The sequence below is a fragment of the Panicum virgatum genome, chromosome 9N, assembly GCF_016808335.1.
Source record: "Panicum virgatum strain AP13 chromosome 9N, P.virgatum_v5, whole genome shotgun sequence".
Classification (NCBI taxonomy): domain Eukaryota; kingdom Viridiplantae; phylum Streptophyta; class Magnoliopsida; order Poales; family Poaceae; genus Panicum; species Panicum virgatum.
Genome location: NC_053153.1, coordinates 78,353,226 through 78,378,570, shown reverse-complemented (window position 1 = coordinate 78,378,570; position 25,345 = coordinate 78,353,226). Strand labels below are relative to the sequence as shown.

At 46.1% G+C, this 25,345-nt stretch overlaps 1 protein-coding gene and 1 long non-coding RNA gene across 2 annotated transcripts; one reads left to right on the top strand and one right to left on the bottom strand.

Moving 5' to 3' along the window:
* Window positions 1-9,070: 9,070 nt before the first annotated feature.
* LOC120689866 (sulfate transporter 3.1-like) lies at window positions 9,071-15,195 on the bottom strand. The gene is made up of 11 exons (XM_039972308.1): window positions 14,718-15,195; window positions 14,398-14,605; window positions 13,851-14,022; window positions 13,308-13,373; window positions 11,066-11,179; window positions 10,830-10,946; window positions 10,603-10,729; window positions 10,013-10,490; window positions 9,855-9,940; window positions 9,600-9,676; window positions 9,071-9,484 (listed from the first exon to the last, which is right to left on the bottom strand). Exons 1-11 carry the CDS (start codon window positions 15,055-15,057, stop codon window positions 9,296-9,298), a joined length of 1,974 nt encoding a protein of 657 aa, XP_039828242.1. The 5' UTR covers window positions 15,058-15,195; the 3' UTR covers window positions 9,071-9,295.
* A 5,420-nt stretch (window positions 15,196-20,615) lies between these two features.
* LOC120691249 lies at window positions 20,616-21,932 on the top strand. Its single transcript, XR_005682161.1, has 2 exons — window positions 20,616-21,445; window positions 21,632-21,932. It is a non-coding gene; the product is annotated as an uncharacterized LOC120691249 (long non-coding RNA).
* The last annotated feature ends 3,413 nt before the right edge of the window (window positions 21,933-25,345 follow it).

Sequence of the window (25,345 nt, the reverse complement as noted above, 5' to 3'; positions counted from 1 at the left end):
GTCATAGTCTGAAAGCCTCTAGTTGATAGGGATGTACACGGAGGACAACTCCAAAGCCTCTTTGAAGTGAGGATAGTTGCAGAGTTGCTGTTGTTCATCAATCTACCACGTACTGTCTCTCTCCATTAAACCCAAGCAAGTCATGCACACTATCACTTATCTTTCTCACCATCCTTTTCCCATGCACATACAGTCGCACACTCTGTCACTCTCTGGTCTCTGCTGTCATTCCACCCTTTTGTCCCAATCCCTACAGATCCATTTCTCTCTCTCTCTCCTCTGCAATCTCTCTCTCCAACTGCCCCCCCCCCCCCACCATTGGCCCAGTATTGATAAATGTGACGGAACCGTCAAATTAAAACTTTCAATTCAGCATAATGACCGTCATTTGAACACATTGGGCGCATTAACTTAATGATTTAATTTGACAGTCCTTTCTCAGCCCACGTCCCGATCGAAACATCACCGATAGTCTCACACGAAGATGAGCGCAGATGGTACAAGCACGACACATATTTGAAAATACAACAATATACATAAGACTCTACCTTGAGTTTTACAATCCAAGGTTGAATATATACATAGTTTATAAACTTTACAATACCGAAATTAAGGTTCGAATAGAGGAAAGAGACCTACAACTACCACACGTGTATGCCGAGGAGACCCCTAACTAAGTGTCTGGCTCCACAACCTCCCATCCCTCTGCATCCCGACAGATGAACTTAACGTAGCAGGGACAGAAGTCTACATCTGAGTGTCCTGAAATAATATTTCAACAAAAGCTCTGAGCAACTAATACTCAGCAAGACTTACCCGACCAGTGGGTATAACTTAGGCCACATATCTAGACATGTAAGGCTTTTGCCTGGTGGTTTATTTTGCAGAAAAACGTCTAAAAGTGGATCCTTATTTTCAATATTTTCGCTCCAGATTCTGTATGGATTAATCATAATCTAATATTTGCATGGCCCATCTAGAACAAACATGGTAGAACATTAATTACAATTCAAAATAGAACCAACATATATAATAGATTCCATGTTCCAACTCATATTACTACGATGTGACTCGGTGATCAAGGTGCCCATGTCCGAGAGCGACTGACGGCGAATCGATTCGATTTAACCTTGCAAGGTGGGCCTAACCAACACGGCACGCATAAGCCCCGTCAGACCACACACACCAACATTTCCCCTCCCCGCCTCGAACTACAGGATCGCCCCACCATCATATGGTCAGCCGAGCTCAACGTGGGACCACCAAAAGTAAATACGTACAACCCAATTCTCCGCGACTACTCGACTACCCCAGGAGGTGAGATGGGATCCTGTACTTTCGAAGTGAGGCAGTACTCGGCTTACCGGTTTCGACTACCTCCTACTCCCGGCATGCGGTTAGTACATTTCAAACATGATCAGCAGGGCCGACAACGGTACGGTCCTTAACCGACACAGACGGAGCTACACTTTTCTCCGCCCGGTCTCAACTTCTATTTTTCCTTTCCTTCCAAGATTAGTAACTCATATATAGAAACATGAAATAACATATATCTCGCGAGTAACTGAAAATTACCCGACTTCTACCGAACCCTATTTAGGGTAGCACGACTATCGTCCGACATATACTAGTGTATAACTCATGGTACCTAAGAGTTATGCATCTAAGGTTCCATTCAACTCCTATGACTTTAATGCACAAGATATATATATATATATATATATATATATATATATATTGTTATGATATAATGCACCTAGGTGCATTCTGTACATAGAATGCACCCAGGCCAACAGGCGCGCCTGGTCCGACGGACCGACCAGGCACTTGAGCCCGACAAACCACCCCCGCACGGTACGCATGCATCCGATCAAATAATTGTACATGCTTCCTATACTAATCTATATCGTCTAACACAAAGGTCAGCCTGATGCATGCATGCATGGATAGAATCTTTTGTTGGTTCAATTCTTTGAAACAAAATTTCTCCTAATCCGTAACTTCGATTGACAAACCGTTTGTTGCATCTTACTCAATAAAATATGTTTAACAAAACAAGATCCAATATCAATATATTTTTACTTTTTTATGCAAATTGCATCTTTGTGTACCACCGATTGCAACTCTATATATTATCGAGTTGCAACTATATGTACTATTTGCATCCGATCTCTATAATTAGATTCATCTGTAAATCTGGATGCAACTAGAGTAGGAGTTGACTTGCAATTGTGTAGCAACTGATTGCATGTAATTAGGTTGCAACTAGTAGTAATTAGGTTGCAACTGGAACAATAACTGGATTGCAATTAGTACTAATTAGTGGTTGCAACTAGTACTACCTGGTTGCAACTAACTAGTAACTGATTGCAATCAGCAGTAGCTGGGTTGCAAATGAGTAGTAATTGATTTTCAACTATTAGTAACGGATTGCAACTAATAGTAACTAGCTTGCAATAAGTAATAATTTCTTACACAGGTAGTAATTGAGTAGTAACAGGTAACAACTTTCACTAACTAGACTTGCAACTAGATTGTAACTAGTTGCACTAGTTGCAATTGGGTAGAAATTAGGTTCCTAAGTGGTTGCAATAAGTGTTAACTACGTTACAGCCAAGTTGCAATTGTGATGTAGCTTTGATGGTAACTCATAGTACAGTGAAGTTGCAATTACGTACTTGAAAAAAAAAGTTCATAAAATATAGTCTTCATGGATCTCGGTTTGTTAAGCATAGTTTTTCCAACAACCTGCTGCAAACGGATCTGAAATCGGAGCTACAGTTTAAAAGATATTGCATTTTTTCAATCCGAATCAATAAAAATTCTCTGGGTGGCGGAGGATGAGCTGTGATTGGTTGTCTCATCTAATTTTGCATGCATGAGGTTGGACCAACAGTTATATGAGGCCGACAAAGGGTCTGTGCATTTGCTATAGCAATTGCACCTTGTTGCATTTTAGCCTCACCGGATATATATATATATATATATATATATATATATATATATATATATATATATATTGCATAATTTGAAATAATGGTTATGCACCGGGGCTTGCCTTGTGGCTGTTGCTCAGAACTATGGTCAGACGGGCCTTGGGCCGGGTTCTCACGCCTCTCCTCCTGTGCTTGATCCGGCTGCTTCTGCGGTGCCGCAATCACCTCAAACACGGCGTTCTCGACTGCGGATGCTACACGAATGCATATGAAATGATTGAGTGCAACTCAAACTATATAATCACTATACACAAAATGAAATGTCCTGCGGACTGTCCGCAACCAAATGGTGGACCATCCGCAGTTCAACTTCGCAGACCCACCAACGTCTCTGGAGAATTTCTAGACTGACTGGCGGACTGTCCGCGCCTCAGTAGCGGACTGTCCGCAACACACCTACGCCACTCCACCAGAGGCAACGACGTCTCTGGACAAATTTCTAATCCTACCGGCGGACCGTCCGGCCCTCCTTGGCGGACCATCCGCAATGCACTCTGCCAATCCACCAGAGACGACAACGTCTCTGGACAGAATTTTAGACTCTACGGCGGACTGTCCGCTCTCCATTAGCGGACCGTCCGCAGTTCAAGCCTGCGAAACCCACCAGAGACAACATCGTCTCTGGACAAATTTCGAACTCAACGGCGGACTGTCCGCTCTCCAATAGCGGACCGTCCGTAGTTCAATTCTACGAAAACACCAGAGACAACATCATCTCTGGACAACTTCTAACTTGACCTGCGGACTATCCGGCCCTCCTAGGCGGACCGTCCGTGATTCCTATCTTTTGACACCGCGCGCCGCCACCAGTGAGGCCGGCGTGGCACCGCGGCGCGCCGTTCCCGCCGACGGTGGCCCGACCGACGGCGAGGCTAGCACTACACCATCTACTAGACGAGGCGCACACGGGCATGGGTGATGCACGCGAAGAACTCAAGCCTAACCTAGTCGGCGACGTGTGTAGGATCAAGAACACCGACTAGAGGGGGGTGAATAGGCGGTTTAAAAACTAAAGCCAACAACACTAGAGAAATTTAATTAGTAACAAAAGAAAGCCCTATGTCATGCTATTTCAATCTCTAGATGGGTTTGCAACCTAGGGTGACAAGACACGAATCAAGCTCTAGTAAAGTAAATTGCTCAAAGTAAAGACAAGAATAAAAGTGAGCAAGAGAAGTAACCAAGCTTGACACAAGAATATATCCCGTGGTGTCGATGACTTGCCGGTCACCCCTAATCCACGTTGAGGTGGATTCCAAGAATCAACCGCTCCTCTATCAAGAACCTCTTGATCTTGAGCCGGCTTGAATCAAGGAACCGCTCCACACCTCGATTCCACTAGAGTTGCTCTTCACTACTCCGGTGAGGTGAGCACAAGACCTCTCACAACCGAAATCGGGGCTCCTCAACAATCTCCTTGGAGGAGCTCCACGAAATCCACTTCTCCAAGCCGTCTAGGGAGCGGCAACTCCCAAAAGTAACAAGTTGATAACGCTTGCTTGAAGTATCCCTAATGCCACAAATCTCAAACTCTTGATGCAATGCACTAGGAAGCTCTCACACTCTCAAAAATGCAATCTCTAAGCAAGTGTGTGTGAGAGAGGGATGCCTTAGCTCTAATGTGTCAAGAATGTTGTCCAAATGGCCAAGAGACCCACCCAATGGCCGAGCATTGGGTATATATAGACACCCCTTCAAAAACTAGCCGTTACACTCTTTTCTGCGAAATCGCGGACCGTCCGCGGTTCAAAAACCGGACTGTCCGCCGTTATAAACCAGTGAGTCAGAGTGCATTTAATGCGTGTCAGAACTAGCCGTTAAGCCCTGGCGGACCGTCCGCGCCCCAGGGGCGGACCGTCCGCAGTTAAGAGTTCCACACCACCAGAGACTAACATCGTCTCTGGAACAACTATGAGATTAGCCTGCGGACCGTCCGCGCCTCAGGAGCGGACCGTCCGCAGTTAACTTATCAGCCCAAACCAGAGAAACAACCTCTCTGGTACAAATCTGAGATTAGCCGGCGGACCGTCCGCGCCCCATGGGCGGACTGTCCGCCGTTCAACTTTGAAGCCCAAACCAGATAAACAACCTCTCTGGTACAAGTTTGAAATATAGTGGCGGACCGCCCGCCCACCTGGGCAGGACTGTCCGCCAGCCCACCTGGGCAGGACTGTCCGCCAGCCCACCAGAGCTTCTGCAAGCTCTCTGGAACGGGCGCGGACTGTCCGCCCCTCTGGTGCGGACTGTCTGCCGTTACTCAGTCAGCTCTCAAACTTAGTCTTTTTCGAAACTTTTCAAAACGCCGTTAGCCCTCATGCATGCAACTAGACATTTTGAGCAAAATGGCATTAAAGACCCGTCAAGCATGAGTATACAACCCCTCTTGATAGTACGGCTATCTATCCAACAAATCCGGTCACTTTTCATCCACTAAACGCCTTGTGACCGGTAAAATGCAAAAGCCCTATTTTATACCTTTGCCTTGAGCCTGAGCTTTGCTCATCATCTCCAAAACTCCATACGTTCACAACCAAATCTCTTTCATCCGTGGATCAACCTATACTCATCATCTCAAATGAAATCGTTAATCCACAAACCGTTGTCATTAGTTACCAAAACTCGAATTAAGGGCCTAGATGCTTTCAACGTGCGGCCCGTGGCGGTCAAAACAACATCGTCGTGAACGTGCGTGGAAACAACAAGAACGTGGAGGAACGAGGGGAGCATGAGCATTAGTGACTCACTTACAATCGATTTGAGCCCTTGGGCGAAGGAAACGGTGCTCGGATGATGGAGTTCTACGGTGAGGTCGAGTTTGGACCAAACTAAGACCGACGGCCGGGAAATCCAAGATTCCCGGCGAGGTGGGGGTTGTGGCTGTGGTTGGAGGGGTTGAGGAGGGAGCTAGGGAGGTGGTCGAGCTTCCGGTGCGGTGGATTTGAAATCCATGGGGGGAATGCACGGATTTGGCCGGTGAAGGGGAGGGCGCTCAAACGTCGCCCATGGCGTCGGGAGGGAGAGGGAGAGTGAACCGAGAGAGAGAGAGAGAGTGAGGGAGTGGGCGCGGGTGGGTGAGGAGGATGTGCTCGCCTTCAATGCGGCGTACGGGGTGGCCAGGGAAGAGGTCGATGGCCGGCACGTGGCGGCGACCGACGATCCTCGGTCACGGAGCAGGTGAAACAGAGCCGTTGCGGACCGTCCGCCGTCCCAAGCGAACTGTCCGCTAGGCGCAGTGTTACAATAAACGCATCAAATGACCATCATTGACAAACCTTGGAATCTGGTCCACAGTTCATGGCGACATAAGCGTGCCATGAAAGCCCAAAGTATAGCATGTACTATGCCCTTTACAACATGTATACTCTCATCACCACCTTTTAATTCTAACAGTAAAAGAACATGCTATTTCAATACATAATAACTAGCAGACCTTATAGCAGTCGGTTCCTACAGTTATGGTGCTGCATAAAACCTACGGGATTGTAAGTCACATAAGCTAGAATCTCTTACACAGAAAGAACAAAAAACTGTTATATGAACTCTATGAGTTCACCTATGAATATGATTGCAATTTGCAACCGTAACCTATCAGCACACTTGGTAAGGCTCATACCAAATGAACACAGTAGAAATTGTCCTAGCAAATTATCAAGCTGCTGCAACAGTGAGAAGAACAAACCAAAAACTAAAGTTGTCAAATCTGAGTAACGTAGTAAGAGGCCAGGCGACAGTCTTTCCTCACCTAAAGTGCTTCTGCACACGTACCGCCACGCGAGGGCTGGATTCTTGCCATCTCTGAACCTTCCAAAGAAAAATGTCTGAGTGGTCCATCCAACTTCTGCAGTTGACATGCTCCTGCTTAAAAGAGAAACCAAACCTGCAAGAAGCAATGTACGCAAGGACTAGTTACATATGTCGCGCGTGATCAAGATCCAGGACCACATGAATAGTAACACTGTAACAAACCTGACCTGTTATAGCATGGATAACTGACCAGAAATCATGTCTCTGAACCGCAGCGATCTTGTGAAAGAGAGTGGGAAGATTTGATTCCCAAATGTGCAACAAGGATTTGTCGTCTTTGAAGCTTGAGATAACCTGATTTCATCATAAACGAACTGTTGTCATTCACAATTTTTAACATCACTACAACAGTAGTCAAAACACTAAAAGTAGGTTAAACTAAAAAACAGACTACCATGCATAACATGGGTCATGGGGTTCTATGATACTGAGTGAAATTTCATTGTGAATCTGTGCTAATAAGATATGAGCACAATCTTGCCTGAAAAATACTTGATGCCAATAAAGAAAATATTCTGTGGGCACAAGGCCAGATGCCCACCTTCGCTGTCAACCATCAGATCGGCCCCGGAGGGCTGAGATTGGTCCAAGGCAGACGTCAATCCTCCAATTTGTTTATCAAAACAGAGATAAGCCAAGCAACTGTCCTCGCAGAAGGTGTTGAGAGTCCTGTGGATACAGATGATGCTTCTTAAAGAAAAATCCAAGAGATCCATAAGACAAATGACAATTGTCGGCATATGAAGTTGTACATGAATAAAGTACTTTCTGAGCAATAATCTTCTGTTCACAACAATTTGTCCTGTATCACAGCTAATATTCACTGATATATGATGAAGTACAAGATTATTGACAGTTGGAAGGGAATAGCAGCATATCTTCCCAGGAACACACTTCACTCAGACTGACAAAGTGGTTAGTGAAGAACATAGTTGGACCAAATGCAAATTTATTGAGTATATAGTCATCAAATTTGCGAGGCAGGATTGAGTAGATTCAAGGAAATAATGCATTTGGAGAGCTTATTGCTCCCTATCAATTGTTGTACGCAAAGATCACAAAGCTCCCAGCAGCAGTCCTAACTTAATTGTGAGGATAACACAAAGAATAATAAGAGCCTGTCCAATAAAATGTAAGCGGCTTGATCAATTTGCTGACACAAAATTTCTGAGTGCAGGGGACAGAAATAAGGAATCATCGTGTAATCACTTGATTGGTGCTGTCCTTGATACTCAATTAAGCACTGAAAAATAACCATGAATAGGACACTGCTTTACTAACTGTGATACCTATAGAAGACTAGGCATTGTTGAACGTCAATATAGAACAGCATGGAAGACCAAGCTAACTTGCTCTTACAATACGATGAATTTCCTAGTTCCTACATTCAGGGATGAAAAAACACTAGGAAATAAGGAAAATATATAAATGCATTTTCCTCCCTGCGTGAAAAAATACCACCCTCTGCAGACAAAGCAATTAAACTCTAGAAGAAGAGCTATGGAGAATTACCAAGAGTTCCGCAGCAGCAGCAATTATCACTCTCCAATTCAGTAGGGAGGGTTAATCAACCTCCTACGGCAATCACCATTTTCGCTACTCAGACTCAAAGCCTGTTGAATGTCTAACAAAGGATATGGGGGGAGAACCAATCCCACTGTCTATTTCCTCAACATGACATGTATACTAATCAATGCGAGAAGCATATGGGAGATGAGCAAACCAGCCGCTGCCATTTACCGTCCAGCATCTACCAAAGTATAAGCATGAATCCACCCGCTGCTTGCCGAAATAATTAAATATTTGTCCTGACTTTCCACTTCCACCTTGAGAAGACTAATTGGAATGCAGACCGATACCGATTCTGCGACCAGCGCCTAGGGCGAGGGAGGCGACGCGCGTGGCAAGTGATGGATGTCCCAGTCCCCGTTGGAGGGGGGGGGGGTGGAGACTGGGGACACGAGAGGCGTTGCAAGGCCGGGCCAGCGACGGCAAACCCTCGGCGCCGGTCACCGCCGCCGCCCGCCCGCCATTGGACCTCCTCCAATTTTGGCTCGGCTGACTAGCCTTTTGGCCGAAGAAACCGATCTGGGCCGTTCAGATCAAATCTGACGGCTCACATGGACCGAGATCCGACTGAGGGTTGGGCCTCTTTGAAGATCAGGGACGAATTGAAACTGTAGGCGGCGTGGAGGCCCATTGACATCGAGTCCGCGGGGGTATGGGACAGCAGCGTTCAGATTTTGCGTTCGAATTTGAATTCCTCCTGATTTTGCGTTCGAATTCCTCCTGCGTTGCATATTTGCATCTGCAGAGGCCGGATTTGATTGGATTTCTGTGGTTTCCTTGGCAATGCACCAGTACAATACTCGAGATATGATGTTGGTATCCATATTCATATCTCGGCTTGCTTGTTGACAACTCGTGTCGTCAGACTCACTCTCAACTATTACATCTGCACACACCGTGTCACCGTCGTCCTTCCCCATTCAGATTCAGACCATGTTCTCGTGGGCTGCCGCACTGTCCATGACCACGCCGGGCTTGTGCGAGTGCAGCACGTAGTCGCACGACGACACGGCCTCCCCCACCGTCGGGAAGATCCACTCGTGGCCGATCAGCTCCAGGACCTTGGAGCTGTCCAGCTTCTTCATCATCTCGCTGCCAGGGTTCGCCAGCACGATCTGAAAAGGGCACGACGGAACGAAGAACATTCAGAACAAGGTTCATGCCATGACATTCAGAACTCTCTTCAAGTTCAGAGCAAGGTAAGTACAGTGTTATTGCTTTTGCTCTTACCTGCATGCCCCTTCGTTCCAAGGTCTTCTTGAGCTCATCCAGCATGCTTGTCCCGCTCGTGTCGATGCTACCGACGGCTGCAGTAACAAGAAAGACAGGCAGATACGTGTATCATCAGACCATGCTTCATGCCACACATTCACAGTTTTTTTTTTAGATAAAGGAATGCCACACATTCACAGTAACATGCAATGCTCAGGTGTTTGTTTCTGATGCAGAGTTTCAGAGTTCATCAGACAAAAGGCGACAACTCACCACCCATGTCAAGGACAACGTACTGCACGCCCATCTCGCCCTTGCCCTGGGTGCGCTCTTCCTCCTCGTCGATCCACCGCAAGATCCTGACCATGAGAACACGAGTTTAGTAAGGTCACGGGATCGTTCTTGTCATCCGTTCTGAGCCGCCTTATTACCTCTCTCGCAGGTAGCTGGCGTTGGTGAAGTAGATGGGCGCGTCGATGCGCAGCACCAGGACGCCGGGCACCGTCTGCGCCGTGGTGTACTGGTCCATCCTCCGGTAGATCATCGTGTTGGGGACGTTGCCGAGCATCGTCGTCCTCGGCCGCGCGATGAACAGCAACACCCGGAGGATGGATATGGAGACCGCGACGACCAGGCCGATCTCGACGCTGCCGAAGACGACGCCGAGGTAGGCGCCCATGCACACGCAGAAGTCCACCTTGTCGACCTGCCACAGGTGGATGGCGCCCTGGTAGTCGATCAGCCCCAGCATCGCCGAGATGATGATCGCCGAGAGCACCACCAGCGGGGTGTAGTGGAACAGCGGCGTCAGGAACAGCAGCGTGAACATCACCGCCAGCGACATGACCACGTTCGACATGGCCGTCTTGCACCCGGCGTTGTAGTTCACGGCGGACCGCGAGAACGGGCCTGGCATGCACATCATGGAGATGGTTTTAGCAACAAGATTTTCTGAATCCTGTACTACTTGTTTCATCATCGACTGAATCGTACGCCAGCAGAAAATAAGTATTTATGTTACCGGTGGTGAGGTAGCAGGATGTGAATGATCCGACGATGTTCATCGTTCCAATGGCGATCATCTCCTTGTTGCCATCGATGTTGTAGTTCTTGAACATGGCGAAGCTCCTCCCTACTGCAATGCCTTCCTGCATTTGACAGTACGAGCAAACCACTGTAAGTACTTGGACTATCGATGAAACTTTTGCAGACATGTAACTAGCGGTGAGACAGGGATAGTGGCCCTACAGCGAGGGCAATGACGCCGGTGATGATCCCGGTCTTCAGTGCGAGCATCATGTAAGGTGGCGAGAACTGCAGGCTTGTCACTGATGGTGGGTTCAGACCCTTCTTCAGGTAACCGATCTATGATGTAGAAAGGGAAAAAGGAATCATAAATCAGTAACCACTTCTACTGGATGTTCGTGCATTTTTTGTTGACGATGCCATGCTTGTATTGGACAGAATTCAGAAGTTGTGCTCACCACTTGGATGCCATGGTTTTCAGCATGAGTGAGGTACACCAGGACACTCCCAAGGATGACCGAAGTCAGTGGCGCCGCCGCGGATATCCAGAATAGTTTGGGCCGCCTCTTGCTCTGTCAAAACAAGATTACATTAAACTTCACAACATTATACTGGAAAATCCTGTGTTAAAATACGCACCAATTTTTAAAATTTAATAAATAATATTAAAAATTATTAATTACGCCTAGGGACAAGACGATTGGGAAACGCGGCCTAATCAGCCGATGATATACATAATTTTAAGAACAACTTCTGATTGCCACAGTATAGAGGGGTCCAATTTTCTCCAAGGTGGCTTTCCTCTGACGGTTCTTATATATGTATATGAAAGTTGCTACACTAAAATACAGTGTTGGTGGTGGACATTGGCCTTTTGCAATTATTGCTCATTCTTTTCACTACCCATGAACCTGGATCTTTGAAACTGATGCACAAGGAAGTCAAAAGCTCTTCCTAGCAAAAAGCTGGTGCGTATGCCATGCAATCATGCAACGGCCTCCCTGTATCCGCACGGACACGGATCCTAATTAATTCCTAAGTTCTGAGCCCGAGTCAAACTCTGTGCCTGCCTCCTCTATCATTAGTATCTTGAACACGACAGACGACACAGATTGTTCCTGTTTTTCAGACGCAAAGGCAAGCACTTAAAAGAGGTCGAGTTGGATTATGCAGGCTAATCTTTTCATTTTGTTGAAAAGGATGTGCAGGATAGGGAGGTGTCCGATAGAAGCCAAACTTAAACACAATCACACAAATTATATCGCGTCGCCGGTGGCCGGTGCATCTGCAACGCTCCTATCCAAAAATGCTGATGGGGTGATGTATCGATTTTCATTGCCACGCGCCCACCAAAATCAGGTCACGAGATGGCGTCCTTATGTCAGTCATGTGTGCATGTGGGGTCCAAGTATGACATGCATGACAAACTCCTCTTTGTTGCATCTCTAGCAGGCCTGTGTGAGACCACGGCTACCTGCAGTAGTAGTCACGGATCCACCAGGCTAGATAGAGTCTCGCTGGACTACTTGCTATCTACTCTTTAACCACACGGTTACTTGTTTCTAAATCATTTCTGTTTGACTTTTTTTAGATTATGGAAAAAATTCCGGTCTTGATCATTCACATATGAATGACTACAGCCAACATTTATGTGTTGACTACCTGTTTCATTCTAATAATAAGGCAAACCGACCTTATAGCATCACCAGCAGATCTGCATTCCACAATCCAACTATCATGTCATATTGAGGAGTTTCAACAAAAATAGTGCCAACATATCCCTTTTATCTTTTCTTTTTCCCAATGATTTTTTATCTTTTTCCCAATAATTATTAGGACAACTTAATAATCCATTTCAGCTCTACCCAAATACAGTAGAGGTGGAGTTGAATATCTCCTAATACGATAGTTGGATTGGGATGGTAATAATATAATGGGATGACGATGATGTTATTAGGGAACTATAAAAGCAACTCCCCAAATATCATCAAGCAGCCGGCTATCTCTAGTCACAATCTTAGTAAAAAGTGAGGTGTTACGTCATTGTCAATTATATACATAAAGTAAGAGAAAAGAAAAAATATTCTTTTTTTTCTGAAAGACTGTTAGATGCCACTTCAATTATACTAAAAGATTCTCCCATGAGAGGCCATTTCCCACTATGGGTGTGTTTAGATCCGCGAAAATTTGGTAGAAAATGTCACATCGGACACTGTAGCATACTGTAGCACTTTTCGTTTGCTTGTGGTAAATATTGTCCTATTATAGGCTAACTAGGCTCAAAAAATTTGTTTCGCAACGTACATCAAAACTATGCAATTAGTTTTTTTATTTACCTACATTTAGTACTCCATGCATGGGTCATTTGCTATATTTAATGTTTCGATGTGATGGAAAGTTTGGAAAGAGTGTGGGAAGTGAACACAGCCTATGATTTGTCGATTCTCTCCTCTTGTGGTCCTCATATATATAATGCTCCTTTTAGTACGATTGGACCAGGCATTTCCCAAAGACTGTCATGCCTAACCTTTCCTACCAAGTAGTTAATGCTTGTATATCCCTCACACAGTCACACTAGGGGGGAAATTAGGAGGGACTTGAACTCTTCATCTCGAGCAAAAATGGACCACGCAGTTGGGAAAAGGTGTGTGAGGTCTGCTCCATAATAGAGAAAAGTGGAAGCTATTACTGAGCACTTACGATGAAGCGGGTGACGAGGAGGAAGAAGAGGAAGCCGCTGCCGAGCAGGACGCTCTCCCACCGCCACTGCAATCGAACAAACCGTCAGGAACACGGAAATTAGTAGGTGACTCAGCATCTCGATAACGACGGGGATCAGATCAATATCGTGTCGTCGCCGGTGACACTGATGAGCTAGCTAGCCCTGCCGCAAGCGAGAGCAAGCGCGGTGACCGGGCCAGGAGCTGAGTGACCCACTGACCGGGGTCATTATGTCCCTGTCTCCGCCGCAGGCCCCTCTGCAGAGACCTTGCCGGACATGCACGCCGCGGCAAACGCAATGGATCCTTGCTGCAGCGCTAGCTAGCTCCAGAGGATCCGGCGCCGCCGCCGTCGCCGTCGCCGGCGTGTCGCGCGCACAGCCACACACGCGTGGCGCGTGGTCCATCCGTGTACTGTGCGTGCTTGATTGTCCAGCTGATTAATTGTCTGGGAGCTTATTTTTTTGCTTATTAATAAGCTAGCTAGGCGATCGATCGGCTAGCGGCGTGTGGTAATAAGTACCTGGTGTGTCTGGGAGAAGACGGAGTCCATGACGGAGACGACGTCGGTGGAGGTGGTGAAGCGCTCGAGGCCCAGGATGCCCTTGAGCTGCTGGAGGCACACCACCGTCGCCGCGCCGCCCATGAACCCCACGATCGTCGCGTGCGACAGGAAGTCCACGATGAAGCCCAACCTGTTGTTGCAAGCCCATCACGCGATTAGCTAGTCTGCACTTGCTTGGTTTCTTCACCTAAAAGCGCCTATTAGCACGCCCTAAATGGCTGAATTTCTAGTCTTCCTCAAGAACCTACCATACCATCAGTCAATTAACTAGTATAGTTTACTCAGACAGAGTGATAGTGGTACTAGAATGGTTACTCTGGCTAGAAGAAGTATCTCTGAATAAGCTTAGCTAGTAGTACTTCACTTTCAATTTTTGCCTTTTTTTCCCATCGATTTTTTTCTTGCCTATTTTACCAACTGCTCTTGGAGCTAAGCTTTTATAATAAGCTAAAGGGAGTTAAACCGTCCATGAGAGGCTCAGGCTCAGTACAGTACGCCATGATACCTGAGGAGGCCGAGCGAGGCCTGGAAGACGCCGGCGAAGAAGGTGGCGGTCAAGGCGAGGTGCAGGTACAGCGCCGGGTTCTCCGTCGGGGACACCTCGCTGCCGAGCATGGAGCCGATGAGCAGCGACGCCACCGCCACGGTCCCCACGGCCAGGTCCTTGGAGCTCCCCATCAGCGCGTACACCAGGGGCGGCACGAAGCTCGAGTCTGCAACGGCGAAAGCAAGCAGTAGTAGCCGGTCGATCGTCAGCACCCGCGTCGTCCGATTCGTGTGTAGTAGGCTAGTAGCTCAATGCGAGGAATGGCAGTAGCTGCTTACAGAGCCCGAGGATGGGCGGCAGGTTGGCGAGCTTGGCGTAGCTGATGCCCTGCGGGATGGCGAGGCTGGCGATGGTGATGCCGGCGACGAGGTCGGCCCTGAAGGCGCCCAGCGTGTACGCCGGCGCCCACTCGAGGAACGGGAAGAAGTAGCGCAGCGCGGCCAGCGTCCGCCGCGCGGCCCCGCGCTCCCGCACCACGGAGCGGAACGGGTCGTCCGGGAAGAAGGTCTCCTTGAGGTTCGCCCGGAACGTGTCCAGGAACGGCCGCGCCGGCGGCACCGGCACCCGCGCCCCCGCCGGCGACCCTCCGCTGTTCGCCCCCGCGCCGCCGCCGCCCATGGCTCACGGAGCTCGCGCGGGAGAGGTAGGTAGGCAGACCCTTTCGAGCAGAGCGCGGAGCTTTCTCCTTGAGGGGAAGCAGAGCGCCGCGGAGCTCAACTGCTTGCTGTCTGCCCGTTCGGCGGCGATGTCTCGGCGAGGCGTTCGGGGCGGGCTATATATAGGCGGCTCCGGATTAGGCGATGAGATGAGCTCGGGATCCAGGCGCGATGGGGTGGGCGGGCCCGCCAGGCTGCCGCGTCACCCGATCGCGGGCGCGTTCGGCGCTGGTGGCGGGGCCGGGTCGCGGCGGGCCCGCTCGTCGGCGAGAAGGGGAGGGGCTCTTGTACACGTGGGCGAGGCGCGCACGTGGAGCGCGGCGGCCGGCCGTGACACGGCGGCGCTGGGGGGCGAATCGTCTCGTCAGGTGCGGGTTGGCGGCGCTGTCCGTCGCCGGGTGGCGTCGGAGGCGGAGGGTTCGGCTCGTGTCGCCGGCGCCGCTGCGGAAACAGAGGAGGTGCCAGCTCAGCTAGCCGGTCGATCGGCCGCCGATTCGGCGACGAGTCGTTGTGTGAAACGCGCGTGCGCGAGGTGCTCCTCCGGCCGTGGCATTTCCTGATTTAGGAAGTAACCGCAGCTAGCCTACCAGCTAGTAGTCAGTTGATCCCGTGCTCTTGGAACCGTGACAGTGTGACATTCACCTAAACAACGAGATTTTTGCAGCGTGTCGTGACGTCAGGTTTTCTTTTTCTTTTTCCTTTTGCGGATGCGTGACGTCAGGTTTTCTTCGGCGCGAACTACTTGCATGCACGCTTGTGTACGTGAGGGTGACAACAGTACATGTGCAGTACTATGTATCATAACATCAAAGCTAACGGCTGACAGCTGGATGTATGTATGTATGTATGTATGTATACATCTTTTTTTCTTATGCGCGGTAGGCAACAGTACATATGGATTTGGAGAAATGACGATTTTACGCCATTGAGTGGTGAAGCACGTTCATTTAGCCGGAGCTGAAAAGAACTAAAGCACTGCTGCACTAGATCGATACTCGTTTAAGGTGGTAGTTACGATGATTATGTTAAACGCCATCCACGGGGAAGAGGAAGCGACCAAAAATGCGCGTCAACGTCACTCTGTTCTGAGTCTTCTGACAGCAACCAACCAATTTGCGTGTGGGCGCGAGAGATTGGATCGGCGCATCATCAACACGTGTTCACCGTTCTGAAACTACGGGGCTCCAGACTGAGTGGCTGCTACCCCAAATGTGCCCCCCACCTGCCTCTCCAGATTCTACCACCTCGCACTCGTCCAACGAACGATTCGTAACTTGCCCGGACGCGCGTGATCTGCTGTCTGATGCTGATGCTGATTTGATCGCCGTCACCTCACTCTCTTTTAGGTTTTTTTTTTTAAAAAAAAATTTCGTCGTGCCGACTGACGGATTCGATCATCACTAGCAAGCTAGCTACTCGCTGTGCAGGCGCACTTGGACTTGCATGCGCATGCGGCCTTGTCTTGACCTCTCACGGATTCATCATAGACCACACGCGCAATTCCCCGCGTCCATCCTGATCAAAATCGTTGACCACACACATGCATCGCATTCTCTATGTGCCCAGTGGCCCCAAGCAAAGCTACGGAGCACTAAATAATTGAGGGTATGCATACACATCGTCTATTGGACTACTACTATATATAGCCAATACAACACATCATGTATACGTACGTAGACGTATATATACATGCATGTACTCCTTCGGCTACATACCTGAGAACGAATATACGATGTGCTCAGGCATCTAGCTTGTTACGTATTCTGCAAGCCACGCATGCGGTGGCGATATTGATTCGTGTGAAGGTGATGAGATCGACGAGATGCCGATCCCATCATGATATATACTGAGAGCATATATGCAGCCAGCACGTACGCCACCGAGAGGAGGTCATTAGACGCGTATCAGCTTATCAGCGGGGCTAAGCCGTTGACCTCTCGAGTAGCTAGTACGAGATGAGTGTGATGCGCACGTGCCATGTTCCATGTGAGATATGCATGTGTGCCGGCCGGGAACATTCACAGCTACTAGGGGTGCCAATAGGTAACCATCTCTAGTTCAAAATTTTGCACTAATTTTTTAAAACTATATCTCAATTTGAAAAACTAGTACAAAATTTTGAACTAAAATGGTTGGAGGTGCACTTAAGGGTCACCCATTTACACCTCTAACAGCTACCACTAGTCGCTGCAGATCGAGTCTGAATATAATGTCTGATAGGTGCATCCACCACCAAGCAGGCCGCAGCTACGAACTGACACGGCCGTATTGATTGAATTATTGCTACTTAACCAGGTAATTGCTTGCAATTTGGAGAGTAATATATAATATAATTGTGTGCAGGATTCATGCATGAGGATCAGATCAGGGTGTGTTGTTTTATTTGACAGAGATGTGTAGTCTTGATTCTGACCGGTCTTACAGGACCAGCCTGATGATCTTCCTCCCTGTACAGATTTGGAAGTTTCCCTGCCAAGTGCCAACCCTGTCTCACTCTCACCTTCCATTATACGCTAACTTTCGGCTCGGTACGAATAAAAATCGATCTGATAGACGGATGATCAGTGTGCATGGATGACGAAGATTCTTGAACTGCTCGTACAGCGACGGGAGACACGGCATCGGTTCAACCATTCAAGACCGGAGGCTTCCAGAATCCTGATCAGGATGCTACTGCACTACAAGTGCGTCTGCTTGATAGGACCCTCGCATAACAGTGCAGCTGCCGCCACAATGGCAACCTTGCCAGAAGCAGGTGTGCACTGGTGAGGTAGTGATCCAGCTTTGCCGGGTGGTTGGTTAGGGGTGTAAAAGTAGTGAAATCTTCTGCTTTGGAGAAGCGAAGAATTGCGAAAGTCAGTACATGGAACTGTTTGGTTGCAATCCAGGATCTTTCCCAATCCGATACTTAGGCATTCCAATTCATTATAGAAAATTATCTAATAGCGATTGGCTGAAGATCCAAGAACGGTTTGAAAAACATCTCAGTAGTTGGAAAGGTAAACACCTTTCAACTGGAGGTTGTTTAACACTCATTAATTCTGTTCTTAGCAGCTTGCCTATGTACATGATGTCCTTCTTTGAAATACCAAAAGGGGTTCGTAAGAAGTTGGACTATTTTCGATCTAGATTTTTTTGGCAAAGTGACGAGCATAAAAAAAGTATCGGCTAGCAAAGTGGGACATCTTATGTCAACCCAAGGATCAAGGGGGACTAGGGATTCATAATTTGGAATTAAAAAATATAGCTTTGCTCAGTAAGTGGCTGTACCGCCTGTTAACAACAGATGGTACATGGCAGCAGATCTTACGCAATAAATACCTAGGGTCTAAACCGTTGGTACAGGCCCAATGGAAGAGCGGAGATTCACATTTTTGGGCAAACCTGATGAAGATAAAACAAGATTTTTTAAGATTCGGAACATTCGTGATAAAGGATGGGTCTCGAGTAAGATTCTGGGAAGACACTTGGTTAGAAAATAGTCCTTTACGCGATCAATACCCACAACTTTATAATATAGTCAGGAAGAAACAGGATACGGTGGCTGATGTACTAAGTACACAGATCCCGAACCTCTCCTGGCGTAGAGATCTAATTGGCAATAAGTTGGTGATGTGGAATAATCTTGTCTCACGCCTATCAACTATAGTTCTCAGCCAAGAAAGGGATGAATTTAAATGGAACCTAGACCAGACAGGTGTTTTTTCGGTAAAGTCACATTATCTGGGTTTAATCAATCAGAACACTTCTAACCTAAATAAGAGAATATGGAAATTAAAAGCCCCACTCAAGATAAAGATATTCCTCTGGTATCTTAGACGAGGCGTCATTCTTACAAAGGATAATCTTGCAAAACGGAATTGGCAGGGGAACCAACAGTGTTGTTTCTGTCATGAGAATGAAATCATACAACATCTGTTTTTTTTACTGCCAATTTGCGAGAATGGTATGGGCTTCGGTCAATGCGGCCTGGGGCATACCAAAACCTCATAATATGCCTAGTATGTGTGGGAGTTGGCTCAATGGAATTTCTAAAGAATATAAGCCACTAGTACTTCTGGGCGCGACAGCCTTGTGTTGGTATGTTTGGCTATGCAGAAATACGGTGGTGTTCGATAACAAAAAATCTTTTTTTTGCAGGTTATCTACTCAACTACGCACTGGCTCCGTACATGGGCTATCCTTCAGAAGTATACTTTGCAGGACAAGCTTGTAGTGGCCTCTCATTTCTTGGCACAGGTGGCCAAGGATTTTTTTGCCCGGGCACATGGGTGGCGGTCTAGTCTTCGGATTGACAGTCATTAGTGTGGAAGGATCTTTATCAAACTCTTTTTAGGCTATGTGTCGTTTAAGCAGAGGTCGGGAAAATTTCAAGACGATGTATCACCTTAATGTATTGTGCTTGAAATCAATAAAATTTCCCTTTTCAAAAAAAAAGTGCGCGACGACTTTGCACGCGACTACCGATTGACTCCAGCAGATCGAAACGCCGATGAGTCCGAATTCTTCTTCAAACCTGCAATCATTCATGCTAGCTGGTAATCGAATTCGGTTTTAATCTCTCCTTCATCAGAGTTCAAACTGCCAAAACCTGACACGCCTTGCGAGCTGAACAAGTGTCCACTTTGACTTGGACCATATCATCACGGAGTGCCAGCTGGACAACCTGACTGCGGTGAGCAAGCACGCCAAAACTGTGTTGTGGAACTGGAATCTGCTGCGTCTCTGACCTCACAAAATTCAGAGTTTTCCCTGACAAGCCGAACTAGGCCATCTTTCTATGGTCCAATCTCTTCTTCATGCTCCAGATGATGTACGTATATAAAACATGGTCGGTCACCTATTTCCAAATTACTTAAGGCCAAGCACGTTTAATCTCAAAGTTTTTTGGAGACCGGCTTCCAGAGAATAACCTTCCAAATAATAACTTCCCGGTCGGTCAACCATCACCAAATTGCTCTAGACCAAGTACGCTTAACCTTAGAGTTCTTTGGAGAAATTGCTCCAAGCCAAGCACGCTTAACCTCAGAGTTCTTTAGAGACCGGCTTCCGGAAATGAAATTGGTATGAGTATTCTATTAATCCTATTAAACCCTGAACCGAGATGACACACCCTCCGTCATTTTCGATCGATCCTATCTATCCACGAGGCCCACAAGCTAGATATTCTCCTCCATACAAATTCGGACAAGGAGCGTTTCAATAGCTGAGATATGGATGCATCTCTTGGACGACGAACAGAAATGGCGCGAAAAAAGTGACGCATTTTTCAAGCATATCTGGATAGGCATTTCTCAGCCGTTCTTAAACAATTGCAGGTTCACGTCTCCACGGAGGAGTGGGAACGAGCATGTGGTGAAGTTCAGACGAATATGTCTCCACCGAGACGGCGAGACAACGATTTATGCGCAGACACATTAGGGAAGTTGTGTGTGTGTGTGTGTGTCTATATATATATATATATATATATATATATATATATATATATATATATATATATATATATATATATATATATATATATATATATATATATCTCCACCTTGGTGTTGTGGCTTTCAGGTTAACTTCAGCAAAAGTTTCGCCGGATGCGTTAGGCACGGTTCTGAGATTGGATTCTTTCAATCCCCGTCCGTGCTCCGAGTAGATGTCAGTTTCCAGGGAGAATGCGAATCGTCTGAGATGTTGTCTGAGTGGCAGAAAAAAAAAATCAAAGGGAGGAACAGTTTCTGGCTTCCTGAACAAAAGGGGAAAAAATGGAACACTTTCACTTCGGAGATGTACTTTTGCGTGTACGAATTGCTCCTTGCCACATGCAGGAACAAAACTGTTAACGTCACTGAATTTTAGTGTGGAAATCCTTTTGAATTTCTGCTCAAATCGTAGTGCTGAAGGATACCGGAGGAACTAGCACAGCGTGGCTATTTCATTTTCACCATGTTTAGTTAGCGTGCTATTCTGAATTTTTCATGAAAAGTCTGTTTGGTAACTAGTGTCATATTAAAGGTTAATCATTTTCATGGATTACTAGTTGCTACCACATCTACAGTTTTATCTCTGAGAAAATATCAGCTTGATTGTGAACAGTGCATGCAGTTCTGCATATCCATCTTGACCAGGTACAACCTGCCTCGGACAGATTGTTATGCAGATAAAATACTTTTTAGTAAGGGCATGTCATCTCAATTATCCTGATCCACAATAAAGCTGCTCCTTAAATAATTATAACATCCTCCAGGTGCATGTATCCCTGCAAACGAAAAGAGCCATCAACGACTAGCCAATGGAGTATTCCTTCACCTACTACAGGCTCAAATTCAACATCGGTTGGCAATGCATGACTCGAGGAGGTAAAGGTTATGCCACTGCAAATTTGAGGTTATGTGGAAAAAATGGCTCCTTCAAACGAAACCAACAACTTTACTTGAATGTTCCATAATGGAAAAGTGAAAGATAGACAGGGAAGTGTTGGAGTAGTAACTAATGAGTATAGCCTTCCCCGGATATACTTGAATGGGCGCTGTTTTCCTTGTCAGGTCAAAAGTAAAGGAGCGAAAGGAACAAGACAAAGAAGATACAGGTGTTTCACATTCATGCAAAAAGTGATATTGTTCTGAATATGATTGTTCCTTTCGCTGCTATACTTAGTTGAAAGAGAAAAGCAGATATATGCATAGCAGCGAATAGGTGTTTCACATTCATGCAAAAGTGATATTGCTCTGAATATGATTGTTCAGAACCCTGGACTTGAAACAATGTCAACGTTGTTATTCACAACCTAAATTGTTTACCCATATGAAATAAATCAGATAGAGGCTAGCTCTTTTCTTCACTGTACTTAGCAGTGTTCTTCTGATATCTGATAGTAATTCCAAACATTATTGATGTTTTTCAGATGAAATATATACGTGCTAATAAGGATTTTAGTTCAGATACGATGTGCAGCATATCATCAGTGAAGCAACACCCACTGCCCCTGTTGATTTGGGAAAACTCTGGAACTCACTCTATTCCTTGATCTCTACATTTACATATATACATAATACATAGGCCATTGGGCCTCCACACACATAGGTACAGCCCAACACTCCCCCTCAAGATGAATGATAGATATCTATCATTCCCATCTTGTCACACGCAGCATTACAATCTTTTCCTCCTAAACCCTTAGTTAGACTATCCGCTATTTGACCTCCAGAGTTTACATATCTTAATTCTATAGTTCCATCATCCAACTTTTCCTTGATGAAGAAACGATCTATCTCCACATGCTTCGTTCTATCATGCTGAATTGAGTTATTTGCAATATTGATTGATGATATGTTATCACACCAAACTCTCAATGGACCTTTTCTCACCACATTCAATTCTGATAGAAGATTCTTTACCCACAACATCTCACTTACCACAAGAGACATAGCTCTATACTCAGCTTCAGCTATTGAACGAGACGCAACTGATTGCTTTTTGCTCCTCCATGACACCAAGTTTCCACCAACAAAGACACAATAGCTAGAAGTCGATCTCCTATCATCAAGACAGCTTGCCCAATCAGCATCACAATAACCTTCTATATTTAGATGACCATGGCTCTTGAACATAAGTCCCTTTCCAGGGCTACTCTTCAAATATCGTAGTATACGATAAACCACATCCAAATGCCCACTTCTTGGATCATGCATATAACGGCTTACAACACTCACAGCATAAGAAATATCAGGTCTTGTATGGCATAAGTAGATAAGTCTTCCCACAAGCCTTTGGTAGGTCTCTTTATTCACCGGATCACCAGACTCAGCACATAACTTGTGGTTTGGATCGATAGGTGTTGATGAAGGCCGACAACCAAGCATGCCAGTCTCACTAAGTCTAATACATACTTTCTCTGTGAGAGGACTATACCTTTTGGAGAACAAGCAATCTCAATGCCAAGAAAGTACCTGAGTTGACCAAGATCCTTCACCTCAAATTCCTCACTCAAATTTTTCTTTAGGTGATTAACTTCTTTTTCATCATCACATGTGATGATGATATCATCTACATATACAGCCAAAACTACAATGCGCCACCCAAAGTGTTGATAGAATACGGTGTGATCCCCATTACATTGTTTGTATCCCATTCCACACAAAGCACGTCTGAACCTATCGAACCATGCTCATGGAGACTGCTTGAGGCCATACAAAGATTTCTTCAGTCTACAAACCTTCCCGACTGCCTCAGGTTTTGAAAAACCAGGAGGGGTCTCCATATACACCTCTTCCTGAAGATCACCATGCAAGAAGGCATTCTTAACATCCAGTTGGTGCAATGGCCAACCAAAGTTTGCAGCACAAGAGATCAAAGTTCTAACAGTGCTCATCTTTTCAACCGGTGCAAATGTCTCATCATAGTCAATTCCATATGTCTGACTATATCCTTTTGCAACTAACCTTGCTTTATATCTCTCCACCTTTCCTTCTGGGTTTTGCTTCACAGTGAAAACCCACTTGCATCTAACAGCTTTCTTCCCCTCGGGCAGTTTTACAAACTCCCATGTTTTATTCTTTTCAAGAGCTCTCAACTCCTCCAACATAGCTTCTCGCCATTTAGGATCCTGCTTAGCTTCTTTCCAGTCCTTAGGGATTACTACAGACTGCAATGATGCAACAAATGCTCTATATGCAGGAGACAATGATGCATAAGAGACATAGTTACTGATGTCATGCTCAAATCCATACCTTGGTGGAGGCATACCAGCCTTAGCTCGTGGTTCTTTCCGTAATGCAATTGGCAGATCATCCAAACCAGATTCCTCAATCTCAGTCGAGGAAGTTGGTGACACATCAACAATCTCTTGAGGGGTTGCTGATTCAGGAGTTATTCCTGGAACTTCTTCTCAAGATGTATGCGTCCTCCTCTTATACACTCTCAATGGGCCCTTATATCGGGGATCATCACCTACAGAACTGTCCTCTTGACAAGGAGTTGGATCCAAGTCACTCGTCATTGTCTCCATTCTTGGTTGAGGAGTAGAGCCAGTAATCACTGCTTCCATTCTCCTTTGATTTTGCACAATTGGACTACTTATGACATCATGGTTCTCCCCCTCTCGATCATCCTGATTTATGCTCAAATCATCAAATTCGAACAAGGAGCTTAAATCAGTCTTCTCACCATAATAAGGTTCCGATTCCCTAAATGTCACGTCCATACTTATAAAGAGACGATGTTCAGTGGGACTCCAACACTTATACCCCTTTTGACTTGATGAATAACCCACAAATATGCATTTCACTGCTCGAGGATCCAACTTACCCACCGAAGGTCTATGGTCCCGAACAAAGCAAGTGCACCCAAATACCTTTGGTGGAATAATGAACTCATTCACTCCTCTTAACATCTCATAAGGAATTTTCCACCCAAGCAATCTTGACGGCGTACGATTGATCAAATAAACTGTTGTCATCACTGCTTCACTCCATAAAAACTTTGGCACATTCATAGTATACATGAGTGAACGCACAACCTCCAAGATATGACGATTTTTCCTTTCAGCTACTCCATTTTGTGGAGGTGTATCAGGATATGTGGTTTGATGCAATATTCCCTGAGCTGATAAATAACTTTCAAACTCATTATTCACATACTCTGTTCCATTGTCTGTCCTTAGTACCTTAACCCGAGCATCAAATTGATTCTCAATAAGTGAACAGAAATCACGAAAACATTTAAGAACCTCATTCTTCTGCTTCATAAGATATATCCAAGTCATACGAGAATAACAATCAATAAATGTTACGAAATACTTCATTCCACTAATTGAGATGACCGGGCATGTCCAAACATCAGAGTGGATAAGCATAAAAGGAGATATGCTCCGAAGCCCCTTGCCTACATATACCGATCTTGTATGCTTTCCATACTCGCATCGCAAACAAATTTTCTTTTATCCACCTTGCTCATGATCTCTGGGGATACTTTGGCCATGGTATCAAATGACAAATGTCCTAGTCGACAATGTTCTAGTATCACCTTATCCCCATTTTCACCCATAGCAACTGTCAAAGCAGTGCATGAGACATCTTCTCTTCTATCCAGGAACCATAGACCATTACGCCTTACACCACTACCGAGCACTCTCCCCGTCTTTCTATCCTCAATTAAACAATTCTCTCGATCGAGAGTAACACGACAATCCATATGATCCACCAAAGCACTTAAGGATACTAGATTAATAGGAAAGGAGGGAACATAAAGAACCGACGATA